The following is a 15921-nucleotide window of genomic DNA, read 5'->3' as shown; positions in this document are numbered from 1 at the left end:
GGAACTTGGTCTAGGATATACTATTTGTACATAGATAGGTAATTGGCTGGATAACAGAGTACAACAAGTAGTGGTCAACGGAATGTTCTCCAGCTGGGCACCACAGTAGTCAGTGGGATACCACAAGGGTCCGTACTTGGCCCGCTACTGTTCAATATATTTATTAACGATCTAGGAATTGGTCTGGAAAGCACAGTGACAATCTTTGCAGAGGATACTAAGCTGTGTAAGGTAATTAATTCAGATAGTGATGTGGAGTCTCTACAAAATGACTTATTTAAACTTGAAGCCTGGGCTTCTGAATGGGGAATGAGGTTCAATAAAGAAAAATGCAAAGTTATGCATTTTGGGACAAAAAAGACACATGCATCATACAATCTAAATGGGGAAATTATAGTGGTAACTGTGGAGGAAAAAGATTTGGGGTGCTCATAGATAATAGGCTTAATAACAGTACACAATGTTAAAATGCTGTAAAAAAAAGGAAAGTAAAGTGCTCGCATGCATACAACGGGGCATTGAGACAAGGGACGAGGATGTAATCCTGTCACTGTACAAATCATTGGTACGTCCGCACCTGGAATATTGTGTTCAATTTTGGGCCCCATATTATAAAAAAAGATATCGGGGAACTAGAAAGAGTTCAAAGGCGGGCTACTAAATTGATTAAAGGGTTGGAGAAACTGGAATACGAGGAAAGGCTTACTAGGTTAAATATGTACACACTAGAAAAACGGCTTCTAAGAGGAGACATTATTAATATCTTCATATATGTAAAGGGTCATTACAAGGAGTTAGCAGGGGATTTGTTTATGAAAAGAACTCTGTACAGGACACGTGGGCACTCGCTGAGGCTAGAGGAGAGAAAATTCCGTACACAACGTAGGAAAGGGCTCTTCACGGTAAGGGAAATAAAAATGTGGAACTCCCTGCCAAAAAAGATAATAATGGCAGACTCTGTAAAGTTTAAAAACAAACTGGACAAATTTCTGACTGGAAAAAGTATCCAGGGTTATAGCGATTAACATAGTGACATTAATCTGGGAGTGGTAAGAATCATTGTTGTCAATTGGCACTAAACCATTACTTCAGCAGGTGCATTATAATATCAACAGCTTATCACAAAATACAGGTTGAACCCGATGGGCATTTTGCCTCTTCTCAACCTCACTAACTACGTAACTATCTAAGAGACGTCAAGTGCAGCATCAGTATGTGGGTTTAACCTTTGCCCTTGTGCTTCTTCTGCTTCTGCTCGCTCAGCTTGTCTAACGGCAGCTCATTCAAATCAAGGTGATAGACGTTCTTGGCAAGCACTTTAGTCAATGTTTCCATGGTGTGAGCCCATTCTGTGGCTTGCTCCTCCCAGTAAGTCAGAGATGACATTACTGCCAATAGATCATCCCACAGTTCCCGGGAAACACTAACATGGAGGCTTGACTTGATCCAGGCCACAATCAGGGTCTAAGGGGTGAGAAATAAAATGTATTTGTACGTAGGATGTATACACACAACATGACAAAGAGCAGGTTGAATTCAACAGCAGTGGTGGACCAAATATTTATTATCAGTTATTTATAAAGCACACACATACTGTATTCCTCAGTACTATACAGAGAATAGTTATTCCTTCTCATCAGTTCCTGCCCAGTGGAGCTTACAATCTATATTCCCCATCACAAGCACACACATATGTACACTAGGGTTAATTTTTTTACATACTGTATGTTTTTGGATTGTGGGAGGAAACCCATGAAAATACAAGGAGAACATACAGACTCCACACCACTAGAGCATTCGTTAGTATCAAACCAAAGACAACAATGCAGTAAGCTAGTAATGCTAACAACTACACCAACTGTGGTGCCCGCAGTCATGCTTCCTTATTTAAAAAAAAAAAAAAAAAAAGCGTGATGTCATTATGACTCCTCTTCAGTCGCCATCATCTTGCTCTAGAAACATAGAAATAGAATTAGATGGCAGATAAGAACCATTTGGCCCATCTTTAACCTTTAGGTAACCTCAACCCTAGTTGATCCATAGTTCTTTGCAAGGATATTTATACAGTATGCCTATACCAAAGATGTTTAAATTGCTCTACTATAGAAACATACTCCTTGGCTAAGTGCACATCAAGACAACAAGGCACATAGTGAAGCCACACCTGCGTTTGCATGTTTTATGAGTATGGGACCTTGTAAAGCTGCGCAGCTTTGAGTAATTGTCATGCAAGTAACAGAGATGCCACGTACAGATTTGTAGATTCATATATACAGTAGGTATAGGAACTGAAGACCAAAAGAGCTGGGAATTTGGGCTTTCAAGATAGAAATTATATTCTATAATTCTGAGCCTAAAATATATTGAGAGGACAGATGTACTGCAGGCTTTTACTGTAACACTATTTATCAGCCCGTCAAAGTGACAGAACAACCTAACAGTAATGTCAGCGTTGGCAGCTGAACAGAGCAACACTTGAATGGGCCCGTCGGGCGCCATCTAGTGGCTGCCGGTGCACAAAATACTTGAATTCCCCCCATAGAGGTAAGAAGCTGTGTTTGCCTATTATTATATACGATGAGCAAGTAGTAGCCATGAATATACATTACAAGATCTGTTTATTAAAATTGTTCAGCTATCAAAAAAGTTGGGACAGTGGTGAGGGACACAAATTCCAATAGTATAATTGGGCTTATCATTAAAATGCTTTGAAGGGAGAGGAGAACATTAAAATTATATACTGGAGACTGCCACACCTCTGAAAGCTTAGACATGTGGCCTTTAATAACTAGTACCCATCCCATTCCCAGATTTTAAGGATTTTACCTATCCCATTGTCTATAGGTATACCAATTCTGGCTATCTATCACTTAAGGCCCATATAGACGGGCCGATGCGGGAGAGATGTGTGCTGAGCGAACCGCTCAGCACACATCTCTCCCGCCGCTCAGCACAGCGCGATCTGTGCTGAGCGTGCGGGGGGAGACGGGGGGGCGCTCATTTCACCCAGTGGGTCAAGTGAGCGACCCGCTAGATTGGCCTGCATGCAGGACAATCTAGCACCAGCGATCGCAATGCGCGGGGCTGCGCATCGCTATCGCTGTAGGGGGTACACACGGAGCGATAATGCTCAAATCTCTAAGTAATCTAGTCATATTGCTTAGAATATCGCTCCGTGAGTACCCCCCTTTACTGCTAATGCAGAAGCTCACATTACATTATCTACTCTTGTACTATAAAACCCTTGAGAGATTGCGGCTTATCTCTGCTAGCAGATATAGGGGGTCATTCAGACCCGATCGCTGCTGTGCATTTTCGCACAGCAGCGATCGGGTCAGAACTCTGCATGCGCTGGTGCCGCAGTGGGCCGGCGCATGCCAGACAGCTGATAGCTGTCTTAGGTTAGCAATAGCCTTTGCCTGATTGTCAGGCAGAGGCGGTCACTGGGCGGGAGGGGGCGGGTCAGCAGCGTTTGGCTGCCGTTTAGGGGGAGCAGTCTGGGCAATGCAGGCGTGCCCGGACCATTGGGGGGACCGCTGCGACCCGAGCAGTAACGGGAATTTCCCTGCCAGCGCGCAGGAGCTGCGCTGGCTGGGAGCTACTCCTGAAGTACATGTGGGGTGGACTAGGCCTATGCTGGACGTCCCCCCGCATGTCAGGGAAGCTGATCATAGATGTTCTAAATTTAGCACATCTACGATCAGATCTGAATCACCCCCATAGTAAGGAAGAGGACATTGTGTAGTACACTGAACAGGTAACATAAACCTTGTATCAGCTACTGAGTATGCCAAATTCAACAGCATGTTTGATACAGTACACGTACAAGGGCAAGACCGGTGATGTCACTCTTAGGGGTATATTTACTAAACACCGGTTTTTAAAACCTATAGATTTTCATTGGCTTTGAGCACTAGTTTCAAAGGTAAAAGTAATTATCCAAGAGTTTCCAGTAAATTAGTGTATCTATCCCCTATATATCATGCATCATCCTGCTTCAGTATTTATGCAGATTAGTCACTGAACCAAACTGTATAAGCAGGGTAAAGGAAAAGCAGTGGCTTTGTTTTGATTAACTCAAATTAAAACATAACTTATTTGTGTTAATTAGACATAAAAAAATAAAAAGCGCTGTGTACCAATGGTGTGTGTGTGTGTGTGTGTGTGTGTGTGTGTGTGTGTGTGTGTGTGTGTGTGTCTGTCTGTCTGTGTCTGTGTGTGTGTGAGAGACAATATATAAAATACATGTGTTATCAGCCACTGAAGGTAGGGTCGCAAGTAATAACAACCCTATAATAAAAAACGAGTTTTATGGTAAGAACTTACCTTTGTTAAAACTCTTTCTGCGAGGTACACTGGGCTCCACAAGGAATGCACAATGGGGTGTAGAGTAGAATCTTGATCCGAGGCACCAACAGGCTCAAAGCTTTGACTGTTCCCAGAATGCATAGCGCCGCCTCCTATATCACCCCGCCTCCCTGCACAGGATCTCAGTTTTTAGTTAACCAGTCCAATGCAGTAGCAGGAAAAGAGACGACAATGGTTAGTAGCCACAATACCGCATACTCACGTCAGGAGACGTGTCAGCGGCTAATGCCATACCAACCAAAAGAAGCTAAGTGCGTCAGGGTGGGTGCCTTGTGGAGCCCAGTGTACCTCGCAGAAAGAGTTTTAACAAAGGTAAGTTCTTACCATAAATCTCGTTTTCTGCTGCGGGGTATACTGGGCTCCACAAGGAATGGACAATGGGGATGTCCTAAAGCAGTTCCTTATGGGAGGGGACGCACTATAGCGGGTACAAGAACCCGGCGTTCAAAGGAAGCATCCTGGGAAGCGGCAGTATCGAAGGCATAGAACTTATGAACGTGTTCACAGAGGACCACGTATCCGCTTTGCACAATTGTTCAAGGGTCTCACCACGTTGGGCCGCCCAAGAAGGTCCAACAGACCGAGAAGAATGGGCCTTAATGTGATCAGGAGCAGAGAGACCAGCCTTCACCTAAGCATGTGCAATCACCATTCTAATCCATCTGGCCAGAGTTTGCTTGTGAGCAGGCCAGCCCCGTTTGTGAAACCCAAACACAACAAAAAGAGAATCAGATTTCCTAATAGGAGCAGTTCTCTTCACATAGATACGGAGAGCCCGTACCACATCCAAAGACCGCTCTTTGGGAGACAGATCAGGAGAAACAAGTGGCGGAACTACAATCTCCTGATTAAGGTGGAACGAAGAAACCACCTTAGGTAGATAGCCGGGACGAGTCCTAAGAACCGACCGGTCACGGTGAAATATCAGATATGGGGAACTACAGGACAAGGCACCCAAATCTGACACTCTTCTAGCTGAAGAAATAGCCAGCAGAAACACCACCTTAAGGGAAAGCCACTTAAGGTCAGCTGAACCAAGAGGTTCAAACGGAGACTCTTGTAACGCCTCCAAAACCACCGACAAGTCCCAAGGAGCCACAGGCGGGACATAGGTAGGTTGGATACGCAACACGCCCTGAGTAAAGGTATGCACATCAGGTAAGGTCGCAAATTTTCTCTGAAACCACACCGACAAGGCAGATATTTGAACCTTGAGGGAGGCCAGACGCAGGCCTAAGTCCAGGCCCTGCTGAAGAAAAGCCAACAACTTGGCTATACTAAACTTGGAAGCGTCATAATCGTTAGATGCGCACCAAACAAAGCAAGAATGCCAGACCCTATAGTAAATCCGAGCAGAAGCCGGTTTCCGGGCCCGCAACATAGTTTGAATGACCGCCTCAGAAAACCCTTTAGCCCTTAAGACGGAAGCTTCAAGAGCCACGCCGTCAAAGACAGCCGGGCTAGGTCCTGGTAGACACAGGGGCCCTGAACGAGGAGGTCTGGGAATTGTGGAAGTAAAATTGGACGATCTGACGATAGGCCTTGCAGGTCTGAGAACCAGTGCCGTCTGGGCCACGCTGGAGCTATGAGAAGCAGAATTCCTTTTTCTTGCTTGAACTTCCGAATTACCCTGGGCAGGAGTGACACCGGAGGGAACACGTACGGCAGCCGAAACCTCCACGGTACCGCCAGCGCATCCACGAATGCTGCTTGAGGATCCCTTGTACTTGCTCCGAAGACCGGAACCTTGTGATTGTGTCGAGACGCCATCAGATCTACGTCTGGAAGGCCCCACCTTTCCACTAGGAGTTGAAACACTTCTGGATGGAGGCCCCACTCGCCGGCATGCACGTCCTGACGACTGAGAAAGTCCGCTTCCCAATTCAGGACTCCCGGAATGAATATTGCCGATATGGCCGGTAAATGGCGTTCTGCCCACTGTAGAATCCATGAGACTTTCTTCATTGCTAGGTGGCTTCGAGTGCCGCCTTGATGATTTATGTAAGCCACTGTGATGGCGTTGTCCGACTGTACTTGAACAGGACGGTTCTGAATTAAATGCTAGGCTAGGTTCAAGGCATTGAAGACCGCCCGCAACTCCAGAATATTGATCGAGAGGAGGGACTCCTCCTTGGTCCACCGCCCCTGAAGGGAGTGCTGCTCCAGCACCGCACCCCAACCTCTTAGACTGGCATCTGTCGTCAACAGGACCCAGTCGGATATCCAGAACGGACGGCCCCTGCACAGTTGTTGGTCCCAGAGCCACCAGAGCAGCGACAGACGGACCTCCGGAGTCAATGAGATCATTTGAGACCTGATCCGGTGAGGCAGGCCGTCCCATTTGGCTAGAATCAGCCTCTGGAGAGGGTGAGAGTGAAATTGAGCGTACTCCACCATGTCGAATGCTGACACCATGAGGCCCAGCCCCTGCATCGCCGAATGTATCGACACTTGCGGACGAGATAGGAAGCAACGAATCCTGTCCTGAAGTTTCAGGACTTTCTCCTGAGACAGGAACAACCGCTGGTTGTGAGTGTCCAATAGTACTCCCAGATGCACCATGCTCTGAGCAGGGATCAGGGATGACTTCTTCCAGTTGATGAGCCACCCGTGGGCTTGCAGAAACCAGACCGTTACATCTAGATGACGCAGGAGAAGTTCTGGGGAATTTGCCACGATTAACAAGTCGTCCAAATACGGCAGTATCCTGACCCCTTGACGGCGGAGTACCACCGTCATCACCGCCATGACTTTTGTAAAGACTCGCGGAGCCGTTGTTAAACCAAAAGGTAACGCCCGAAACTGGTAATGGCAGTTGCCAATCGCAAATCTCAGGTATTGCTGATGAGACACTGCTATAGGAATATGCAGGTAAGAATCCTGTATATCCAGGGAGACCATGAAGTCCCCAGGTTCCAAGGCCAGAACTATAGAGCGAAGGGTTTCCATCCGGAACTTGGAAACCTTCACAAACCTGTTCAATGCCTTGAGGTTGAGAATGGGCCAGGAGGACACATTCGGTTTCAGGACTAGAAACAGCGGAGAATAGTACCCCCGGCCCCTCTGCGCAAGAGGCACCTGTACTACGACTCCTGTATCCAGGAGGGTCTGTACCACCGAATGTAGAGTGTTTGCCTTTGTCTTGTACAACGGGACATCTGTCTGGCAAAATCGATGAGGGGGTCGGTTTTTGAAGGCTATGGTGTAACCTCGAGTGACGACTTCCCGTACCCAGGCATCTGAAATGGTCTTCAACCATTCCTGGGTATACCTTAGAAGCCGGCCCCCCACCCTGGGATCCCCAGAGGGAGGCCCGACCCGTCATGAGGCAGGCTTATCTGTCTTGGAAGCTGGCTGATGGGCCGCCCAGGCTCTTTTGGGCTTAGGCTTACCAGGTTTGGAAGTGCGGGCCTGCTTGTTGTACGCCTGACCTTTTGCTTTACCTGAAGGACGAAAGGAAGTACCTTTAGCCTTCGACACAGAAGGAGCGCTACTTGGCAGACAGGCAGTTTTGGCAGTAGCCAAGTCAGCCACAATCTTACTTAAATCCTCCCCAAACAGAATCTCTCCCTTAAAAGGGAGTACCTCCAGGGTTTTTCTAGAGTCCAGATCCACAGACCAGCATCTCAGCCACAATATCCGGCGAGCCAGGACTGACGTAGTAGAGGCCTTGGCTGCCAGGATACCGGCATCAGAAGCCGCCTCTTCAATATAACGAGAAGCTGTGACAATATAAGACAAGCATCTCATAGGGGGTGTTAGTTCATGAACTAGCGTATGCAGAAGCGTGAAAAAGCGGCCCACGGCGGGTCAGTATTTGCCCCCGTTGCCACCGTCCCACTGGGGGGCAAGGAGCCCCCAGAACCAGAGCCCAAAGCTGCTATATTCTCCTCATAGGTATCTGCGGCTTCAGCAACACCGGCAGTGTGTTCAGCCCCAGAACCGTTACCCTCAGAAGCAGACATGATATAACTTGCAGTATCAGGTAACCCAGTACAATTTGTCAGCAGCACAATACCTCTAGCCCAAATCCCTGCGCAGTGTAGTCAGCACCAGCAGAGATAAAGGAGAGATATGGTGACTAAATCACAGAGAAAAATACGTAATACAGTATATCTTTGTAAAAATCCTATATTAGATAAAACCTGACGCACCAAGCCCCCTCAGGTTATAGAATATAGGGATAGCAGGTTGAGTGAAAGACACGAAATGGACACCACTCAGCTATCAAATGCACACACAAATAGTCACAGTCTGTATAATGCAGAGGTTATTACTAACAATAATACTGCACTGGACTAGCTTACACAGCTATATAACAATAGATATAACAGTACACAGTAAGAACTGGATGTATATCACAGGATAATTGTACTAGGAAACCCTAAGTGCACTCTTTCTTAACTAACACTGACTAAAAAAGCCAGGTAGAATACTTAAGTGTCTTGTAAAGTCACAGCACTGACAACCAGGCGGCTTTACATAGGAGGATTTGTCCAAGCATTCCCAGGAACAGTGAACTGAGGGATAATGGCGCCGTAGACACTGCCAGGGAGTGAGGGAGAGACAGATATGCAGCTCCAGGGCGGGAACATTTGCAGAAAATGGCGCCCTGGGGCTGGGGGAGGGGCTTCAGGTCTAAGCTCTATCCCCCTGCTGGCAAAACCACCGGGTACTGCGGGCTCTAGTAAAACGGTTTATAGAGAAAACCTGACCTGTCCCATGCCCTGGTGATCTAGTGGGATCGCCTGTAATGCCACAGTGTCCACCGCCAGCGCGCGCGGCCCGCCTCCCACTGACCCCGCCGGATCGTGATAAAGACTGGGTCCCGCAAGCAGGACCCACTTACCACCTCCCAAAGCGCGGCCACGCGATCCCGGAGAGCCCCCGTTGAGTGTGCCTGACCAGAAGAAAACCGGAGCCTCCTGCTGTAGTTACCCGGCAACCAGGGCTCGGGAGTGTACAGCGCCGCTGGGGAGAGCCGGAGCTGCAGCCGTGAATGTCCACTGACATGTAACACTGCTGCTGCCTTTGAAGTCTTCACTTTTTTTCTCAGAAAAAAAGCTCTTCTTAGGTCTTAGGGCTGCCTGGAGCAGCCCCTCTGTTAAGTGCCTGCTATCTGCGGCACCAACTATAAAACTGAGCTCCTGTGCAGGAAAGCGGGGTTATAGAGGAGGCGGCGCTATGCATTCTGGGAACAGTCAAAGCTTTGAGCCTGTTGGTGCCTCGGATCAAGATCCTACTCTACACCCCATTGTCCATTCCTTGTGGAGCCCAGTGTACCCCGCAGCAGAAACTATAAATAAAGAGTGAATGGCATGTGAGCCAATCAATTTCTGGAACACCATAACCCGTCCTGCTCTGACTACATATTACATGTAACACTGTTCACCAGGAGATAAAGTGACAGTGAGAACAGAATCTCTGGGGAAGACTCGATGATTTTATACAGCTTCCTCTTCATTTATTTATAAAACTAGCCTATACTACATATAGGTTGGGTATGAAATATCGGCGTTCAGGACACTGACAGCTGCATCCCGACAAGGGGTGGTAAGTAGTCTAACCCTCCCCCTACACTACCCTAACCCCCCTGGGTGGCGCCTAAACCTAGTGCCTTAGTGCTGATGCGCTGTGTCTTGCCTCCTGGCAGGATTATTGTTAGACAATTAATAAAAATACAAAAGTATAATTAAACTTGAATTCTGATGAACATAATCCCAATTAAGCAGCCTGACCCAGTATATTTACCTGAAACAAGGGTCCTGCCAGTCGTCCAGCCAAAATCTGATTCTTCTTGCCTTGATACTGCTGAAGAACCTGTGGTGGGATCTTCAACACGGACTCTGTGACTCTGAGCATAACCAGCAGCAGCTGCATCCTGGGCACAACAAATGGGATGAAGTAAGAGAAATCCTGAAACTCCTGCTCACAAAGACACAAATTAAGTTATTTAATATACGTTTTTTCCTTTAGTTTTTGATTGGATGTGTCAGTCCTGAAGCTGGGCATACACTATATAATTCTCTGGCAGACCATCTGTCCAGTCTGGCTGGTTGGAAGAAAAATCTGGAAATGTATGGGAGCAAATGACAATCAACCATTTGCACCCAAACACTGAAAAACAGTCGTTGAGACAAATTGGTTCAATCACTTATTTAACCAATTTGTCTGAATGACTGTTTTTGTCCCTTTTCCACTGTTTTTGAACAAATGGTCGATTGTCGATTGCTCCTATACATTGCCAGATTTTCATTCCACCCAGCGAGATTGGACAGATGGTCTGCCAGATAACGGTATAGTGTATGCCCATCTTTAGTGACACAATTCTTACTCATCTGTCTAACCAGGGTATGACACAATGCTGCTTGAAGTTTCCTTTACATGGCATAGGCACGTTGTCTAGACTGGTAAACTCCCTAGCATGGCATCTCTACAGTCATATAAGTTGGGGGCAGGAGATTTGGGGTATAAATTACATTGGAGGTTGAAATTCCCTTAGAAATTTAAAAAGGAAAAAATGTCACATAAATTGGACAAATGCAGTGATCATGATAAAACGGACTGTTGTACTCTCAATAATAATGATAATAATAATAATAAAAAAAGGCATAGTATGTTTCCCTAAGTAACGGATCTTTCTAAACATCTATTACACGCTGAGTATAAATTTGCACTGTAACCATTAACTGGGAATAAGTAACATGTTGGAGATCTACTGGGAAGGACTTGGGTCAGAGTTTGGCCTGGCAGGAGAGTGATGCCATTTTTATTCTATAACATGTGCAACTGGTTTATGTAAGTGGTTAAATGTAACTACACTGCAATTAATTTAATGATTTATTTGTTGTTCTTTTCAACTTGACATTATCCGAAAGGTGACTAATAACGACATGTGGATGATACAGAAATACTGTCGTGAGGAGTAGGAACGATTTACGTTTAAAAGTAACCATAATATCATTTAAAGCACATATATTACATGTCTCAATGAAGCCCAAATCAAACTCTCCTACCCTTTCTCTAAAGGCGATGACCAGGAATGCATGCAGCATTTTAGACGCAAGAGATCTTTACAAGTATTCAAGTGTGAACAGGCATGGTAGATTGTCATAGAGATTATTGAGCTATGATGCTGCATTTATTTGTGGTTGGAAGAAGGATTGGTCCTGGTGAATGTGTAGCTATATACATCTAAGCAGACAAAAAGGTCTCTGTATATCCTTACTAAACAAAACTAAATGAAGAACACCAGACAAGCTTCCACTTCTCTAATGCTAAAGTGTCGATATGTCACCGACCTAACTCACAAATATTAGATCATGCAAATGGACACTTTTGCATAGGGTATAGTTGGAAATATTTTATAAAGTACATATTACCAGGTCTTCTTGTCCATGGCGACTTGTACCACCATGTAGCGATAAATGTTCAGGACTCTTTTACACATATCTGTTTGTTCATTTAACATCATCTTATTATCATTTGCAGGCTCAAGCAAAATGATATTTGCAGCATTGACAATAAAAACCTGTTGGCATAATAGATAAGAGATGGCATTTTTCCATGTCCTATACATCAGCACAGCTCAGGGCACACATGGTCCGTATCAGTACCTGGTACACAGCCTGAGCCCCAGCCTTAACCTTATTGTCCATTGAATCATCTTCTGGATGTTTATTAGTGGTATCCTGATGGCACTTAGACCAACTGGCTGTTCGGACATGTCCTGGAGGAATGGTCAGGGTCTCCTATTGATAAAAAAAAAAAATTAAAAACACCAGCTTACATTGCACAGATTATTAGGTTTCATTTTAATTGAGTGAAAGTTATATTAAGAGGATTGGGGGTTTGCAGGTAAATAAAGAATGAAATAAACAAAGTCTATTCTTTCAAAACTGTACCCAAGCATTAAGCAGACAAAATGTTTCTTTCTTTAAAAAAAAAAAAAAAAAAAAAAAGTATACATTAGAAAATAGAATTAAACAAAAACATACATCCCAAATAATGTAGTATATCTATTGAAGTTCTAGGTTTATAAAATACAGTTGCACAACTGGGAGTTGTCTGTTTCTGTAGGGTTCTATGAGTTCATCTATATCAGGGGTGGGGTACCTTTTTTCTACCAAGGGCCATTTGGATATTTATAAAATCCTTCGGGGGCCATACAAAAAATAAGATTTTAAACCTACCGGTAAATCTTTTTCTCGTAGTCCGTAGAGGATGCTGGGGACTCCGTAAGGACCATGGGGATAGACGGGCTCCGCAGGAGACATGGGCACTTTAAGAAAGACTTTAGGTCTGGGTGTGCACTGGCTCCTCCCTCTATGCCCCTCCTCTAGACCTCAGTTAGAGAAACTGTGCCCAGAGGAGATGGACAGTACGAGGAAAGGATTTTTGTTAATCCAAGGGCAAGATTCATACCAGCCACACCGTATAACTTGTGTATCAAGTAAACAGTTAACAGTATGAAAAAATAACGTAGCATCAGTCCAACCTGATGGAACTATAACATAACCCTTATGTAAGCAAAACTATATACAATTCTCGCAGAAGTAGTCCGCACTTGGGACGGGCGCCCAGCATCCTCTACGGACTACGAGAAAAAGATTTACCGGTAGGTTTAAAATCTTATTTTCTCTAACGTCCTAGAGGATGCTGGGGACTCCGTAAGGACCATGGGGATTATACCAAAGCTCCCAAACGGGCGGGAGAGTGCGGATGACTCTGCAGCACCGATTGAGCAAATAGGAGGTCCTCCTCAGCCAGGGTATCAAACTTATAGAACTTTGCAAAGGCGTTTGACCCCGACCAAGTAGCAGCTCGGCACAGCTGTAGTGCCGAGACCCCTCGGGCAGCCGCCCAAGACGAGACCACCTTCCTAGTGGAATGGGCCTTAACCGATTTCGGTAACGGCAAACCTGCCGTAGAATGCGCCTGCTGAATCGTGTTACAAATCCAGCGAGCAATAGTCTGCTTTGAAGCAGGGGCGCCAATCTTGTTGGCTGCATACAGGACAAACAGTGCTTCTGTTTTTCTGATCCTAGCCGTTCTGGCCACGTACATTTTCAAAGCCCTGACCACATCCAGGGACTCGGAATCCTCCAAGTCACGTGTAGCCACAGGCACGACAATAGGTTGGTTCATATGAAAGGATGAGACCACCTTAGGAAGGAATTGAGGACGGGTCCGCAATTCCGCTCTATCCATATGGAAAACCAGATAGGGGCTTTTATGTGATAAAGCCGCCAATTCCGAAACTCGCCTAGCTGTAGCCAAGGCTACCAACATGACCACCTTCCAAGTGAGATATTTCAACTCCACTGATTTAAGTGGTTCAAACCAATGTGACTTAAGGAAACTTAACACCACGTTAGGGTCCCAAGGCGCCACCGGCGGTACAAAAGGAGGCTGAATATGCAGTACTCCCTTCACAAAAGTCTGTACTTCAGGTAAAGAGGCCAATTCCTTTTGAAAGAAAATGGATAAGGCCGAAATCTGAACTTTAATGGAGCCTAATTTTAGGCCCAAATTCACTCCAGATTGTAGGAAGTGAAGAAAACGGCCTAGATGGAATTCTTCCGTAGGAGCATTCCTGGCCTCACACCAAGAAACATATTTAAGCCATATTCGGTGATAATGTTTAGATGTCACGTCCTTCCTAGCCTTTATGAGCGTAGGAATGACCTCATCCGGAATTCCTTTTTCCGCTAGGATCCGGCATTCAACCGCCATGCCGTCAAACGCAGCCGCGGTAAGTCTTGGAACAGACATGGTCCCTGTTGTAACAGGTCCTGTCGTAGAGGAAGAGGCCACGGATCTTCTGTGAGCATTTCCAGCAGATCCGGATTCCAGGTCCTTCTTGTCCAATCTGGAACAATGAGAATTGTTCTCACTCCTCTTTTTCTTATTATTCTCAATACCTTGGGTATGAGAGGAAGAGGAGGAAACACATAAACCGACTGGAACACCCACGGTGTCACCAGGGCGTCTACCGCTACCGTCTGAGGATCTTTTGATCTGGCGCAATACCTCTGTAGCTTTTTGTTGAGACGGGATGCCATCATGTTTATCTGGGGCAGTACCCACTGACTTGCAATCTGTGTGAAGACTTCCTGATGAAGTCCCCACTACCCTGGATGCAGGTCGTGTCTGCTGAGGAAGTCTGCTTCCCAGTTGTCCACTCCCGGAATGAACACAGCTGACAGCGTGCTTACATGATTTTCCGCCCAGCGAAGAATCTTGGTGGCTTCCAACATTGCCACCCTGCTCCTTGTGCCGCCTTGGCGGTTTACATGAGCTACTGCGGTGATGTTGTTTGACTGGATCAGAACTGGTTGGTCGCGAAGTAAGTTCTCCGCCTGCCGTAGGGCGTTGTATATGGCCCTCAGTTCCAGGACGTTGATGTGAAGACAAGTCTCTTGACTTGTCCAGAGTCCTTGGAAATTTCTTCCCCTTGTGACTGCTCCCCACCCTCTGAGGCTCGCGTCCGTGGTCACCAGGATCCAATCCTGAATGCCGAACCTGCGTCCTTCCAAAAGGTGAGCACTCTGCAGCCACCACAGGAGAGATACCCTGGCCCTGGGGGACAGGGTGATCCGCTGATGAATTTGTAGATGTGATCCGGACCACCTGTCCAATAGGTCCCATTGGAAGGTCGTTGCATGGAACCTGCCGAAGGGAATGGCCTCGTATGTTGCCACTATTTTTCCCAGGACTTGAGTGCAATGATGCACAGACACTTGTTTTGGCTTCAATAGGTTCTTGACTAGAATCATGAGTTCCTGAGCCTTTTCTATCGGGAGAAAAACCTTTTTCTGGTCTGTGTCCAGAACCATGCCCAAGAAGCTCAGACGAGTCGTAGGAACCAGCTGCGACTTCGGGATATTGAGAATCCAGCCGTGTTGCTGTAACACCTTCACTGAAAGTGACACACTGTTCAGTAACTTCTCTCGTGATCTCGCTTTTATGAGGAGATCGTCCAAGTACGGGATAATTGTGACACCCTGCTTGCGCAGGAGCACCATCATTTCCGCCATTACCTTTGTGAAAATCCTCGGGGCCGTGGAAAGCCCAAACGGCAACGTCTGAAATTGGTAATGACAATCCTGTACCGCAAATCTCAGGTATGCCTGATGAGGTGGATATATGGGAACATGAAGGTATGCATCCTTTATGTCCAGGGATACCATAAAATCCCCCCCCTTCCAGGCTGGCGATGACCGCTCTGAGCGATTCCATTTTGAACTTGAACCGTTTTAAGTATAGGTTCAGGGATTTTAAATTCAATATGGGTCTGACCGAACCGTCCGGTTTCGGAACTACAAACAGGGTGGAGTAGTATCCCTTCCCTCTCTGAAGTAGGGGAACTTCGACCACCACTTGTTGAAGACACAATTTGTGAATAGCATTTAACACTATCTCCCTTTCCAGTGGAGAAGTCGGTAGAGCCGATATGAAAAATCGGCAAGGAGGCACCTCTTCGAATTCCAGCTTGTATCCCTGAGAAACAATTTCTATTGCCCAGGGATCCACCTGTGAGTGAACCCAGAT

General features: G+C 46.1%; 1 protein-coding gene across 7 annotated transcripts in view; it reads right to left on the bottom strand.

The window, feature by feature from the left end:
• Positions 1–15921, bottom strand: part of RALGAPA1 (Ral GTPase activating protein catalytic subunit alpha 1) — a 669595-nt gene that overhangs the window by 406958 nt on the left and 246716 nt on the right. For all 7 annotated transcript variants that reach the window (XM_063947861.1, XM_063947860.1, XM_063947862.1 and 4 more), the window contains exons 12-15: positions 11985–12119; positions 11751–11899; positions 10120–10249; positions 1227–1464 (exon numbers count right to left, since the gene is read on the bottom strand). In XM_063947861.1, the coding sequence (XP_063803931.1) occupies positions 1227–1464; positions 10120–10249; positions 11751–11899; positions 11985–12119 (652 nt within the window). The remainder of the gene's footprint in view (positions 1–1226; positions 1465–10119; positions 10250–11750; positions 11900–11984; positions 12120–15921) is intronic.

This window comes from Pseudophryne corroboree, chromosome 12 (assembly GCF_028390025.1).
Source record: "Pseudophryne corroboree isolate aPseCor3 chromosome 12, aPseCor3.hap2, whole genome shotgun sequence".
Lineage (NCBI taxonomy): Eukaryota > Metazoa > Chordata > Amphibia > Anura > Myobatrachidae > Pseudophryne > Pseudophryne corroboree.
Note: the sequence above shows the minus strand (reverse complement) of the source record. Positions and strands in the feature narration are given on the sequence as shown.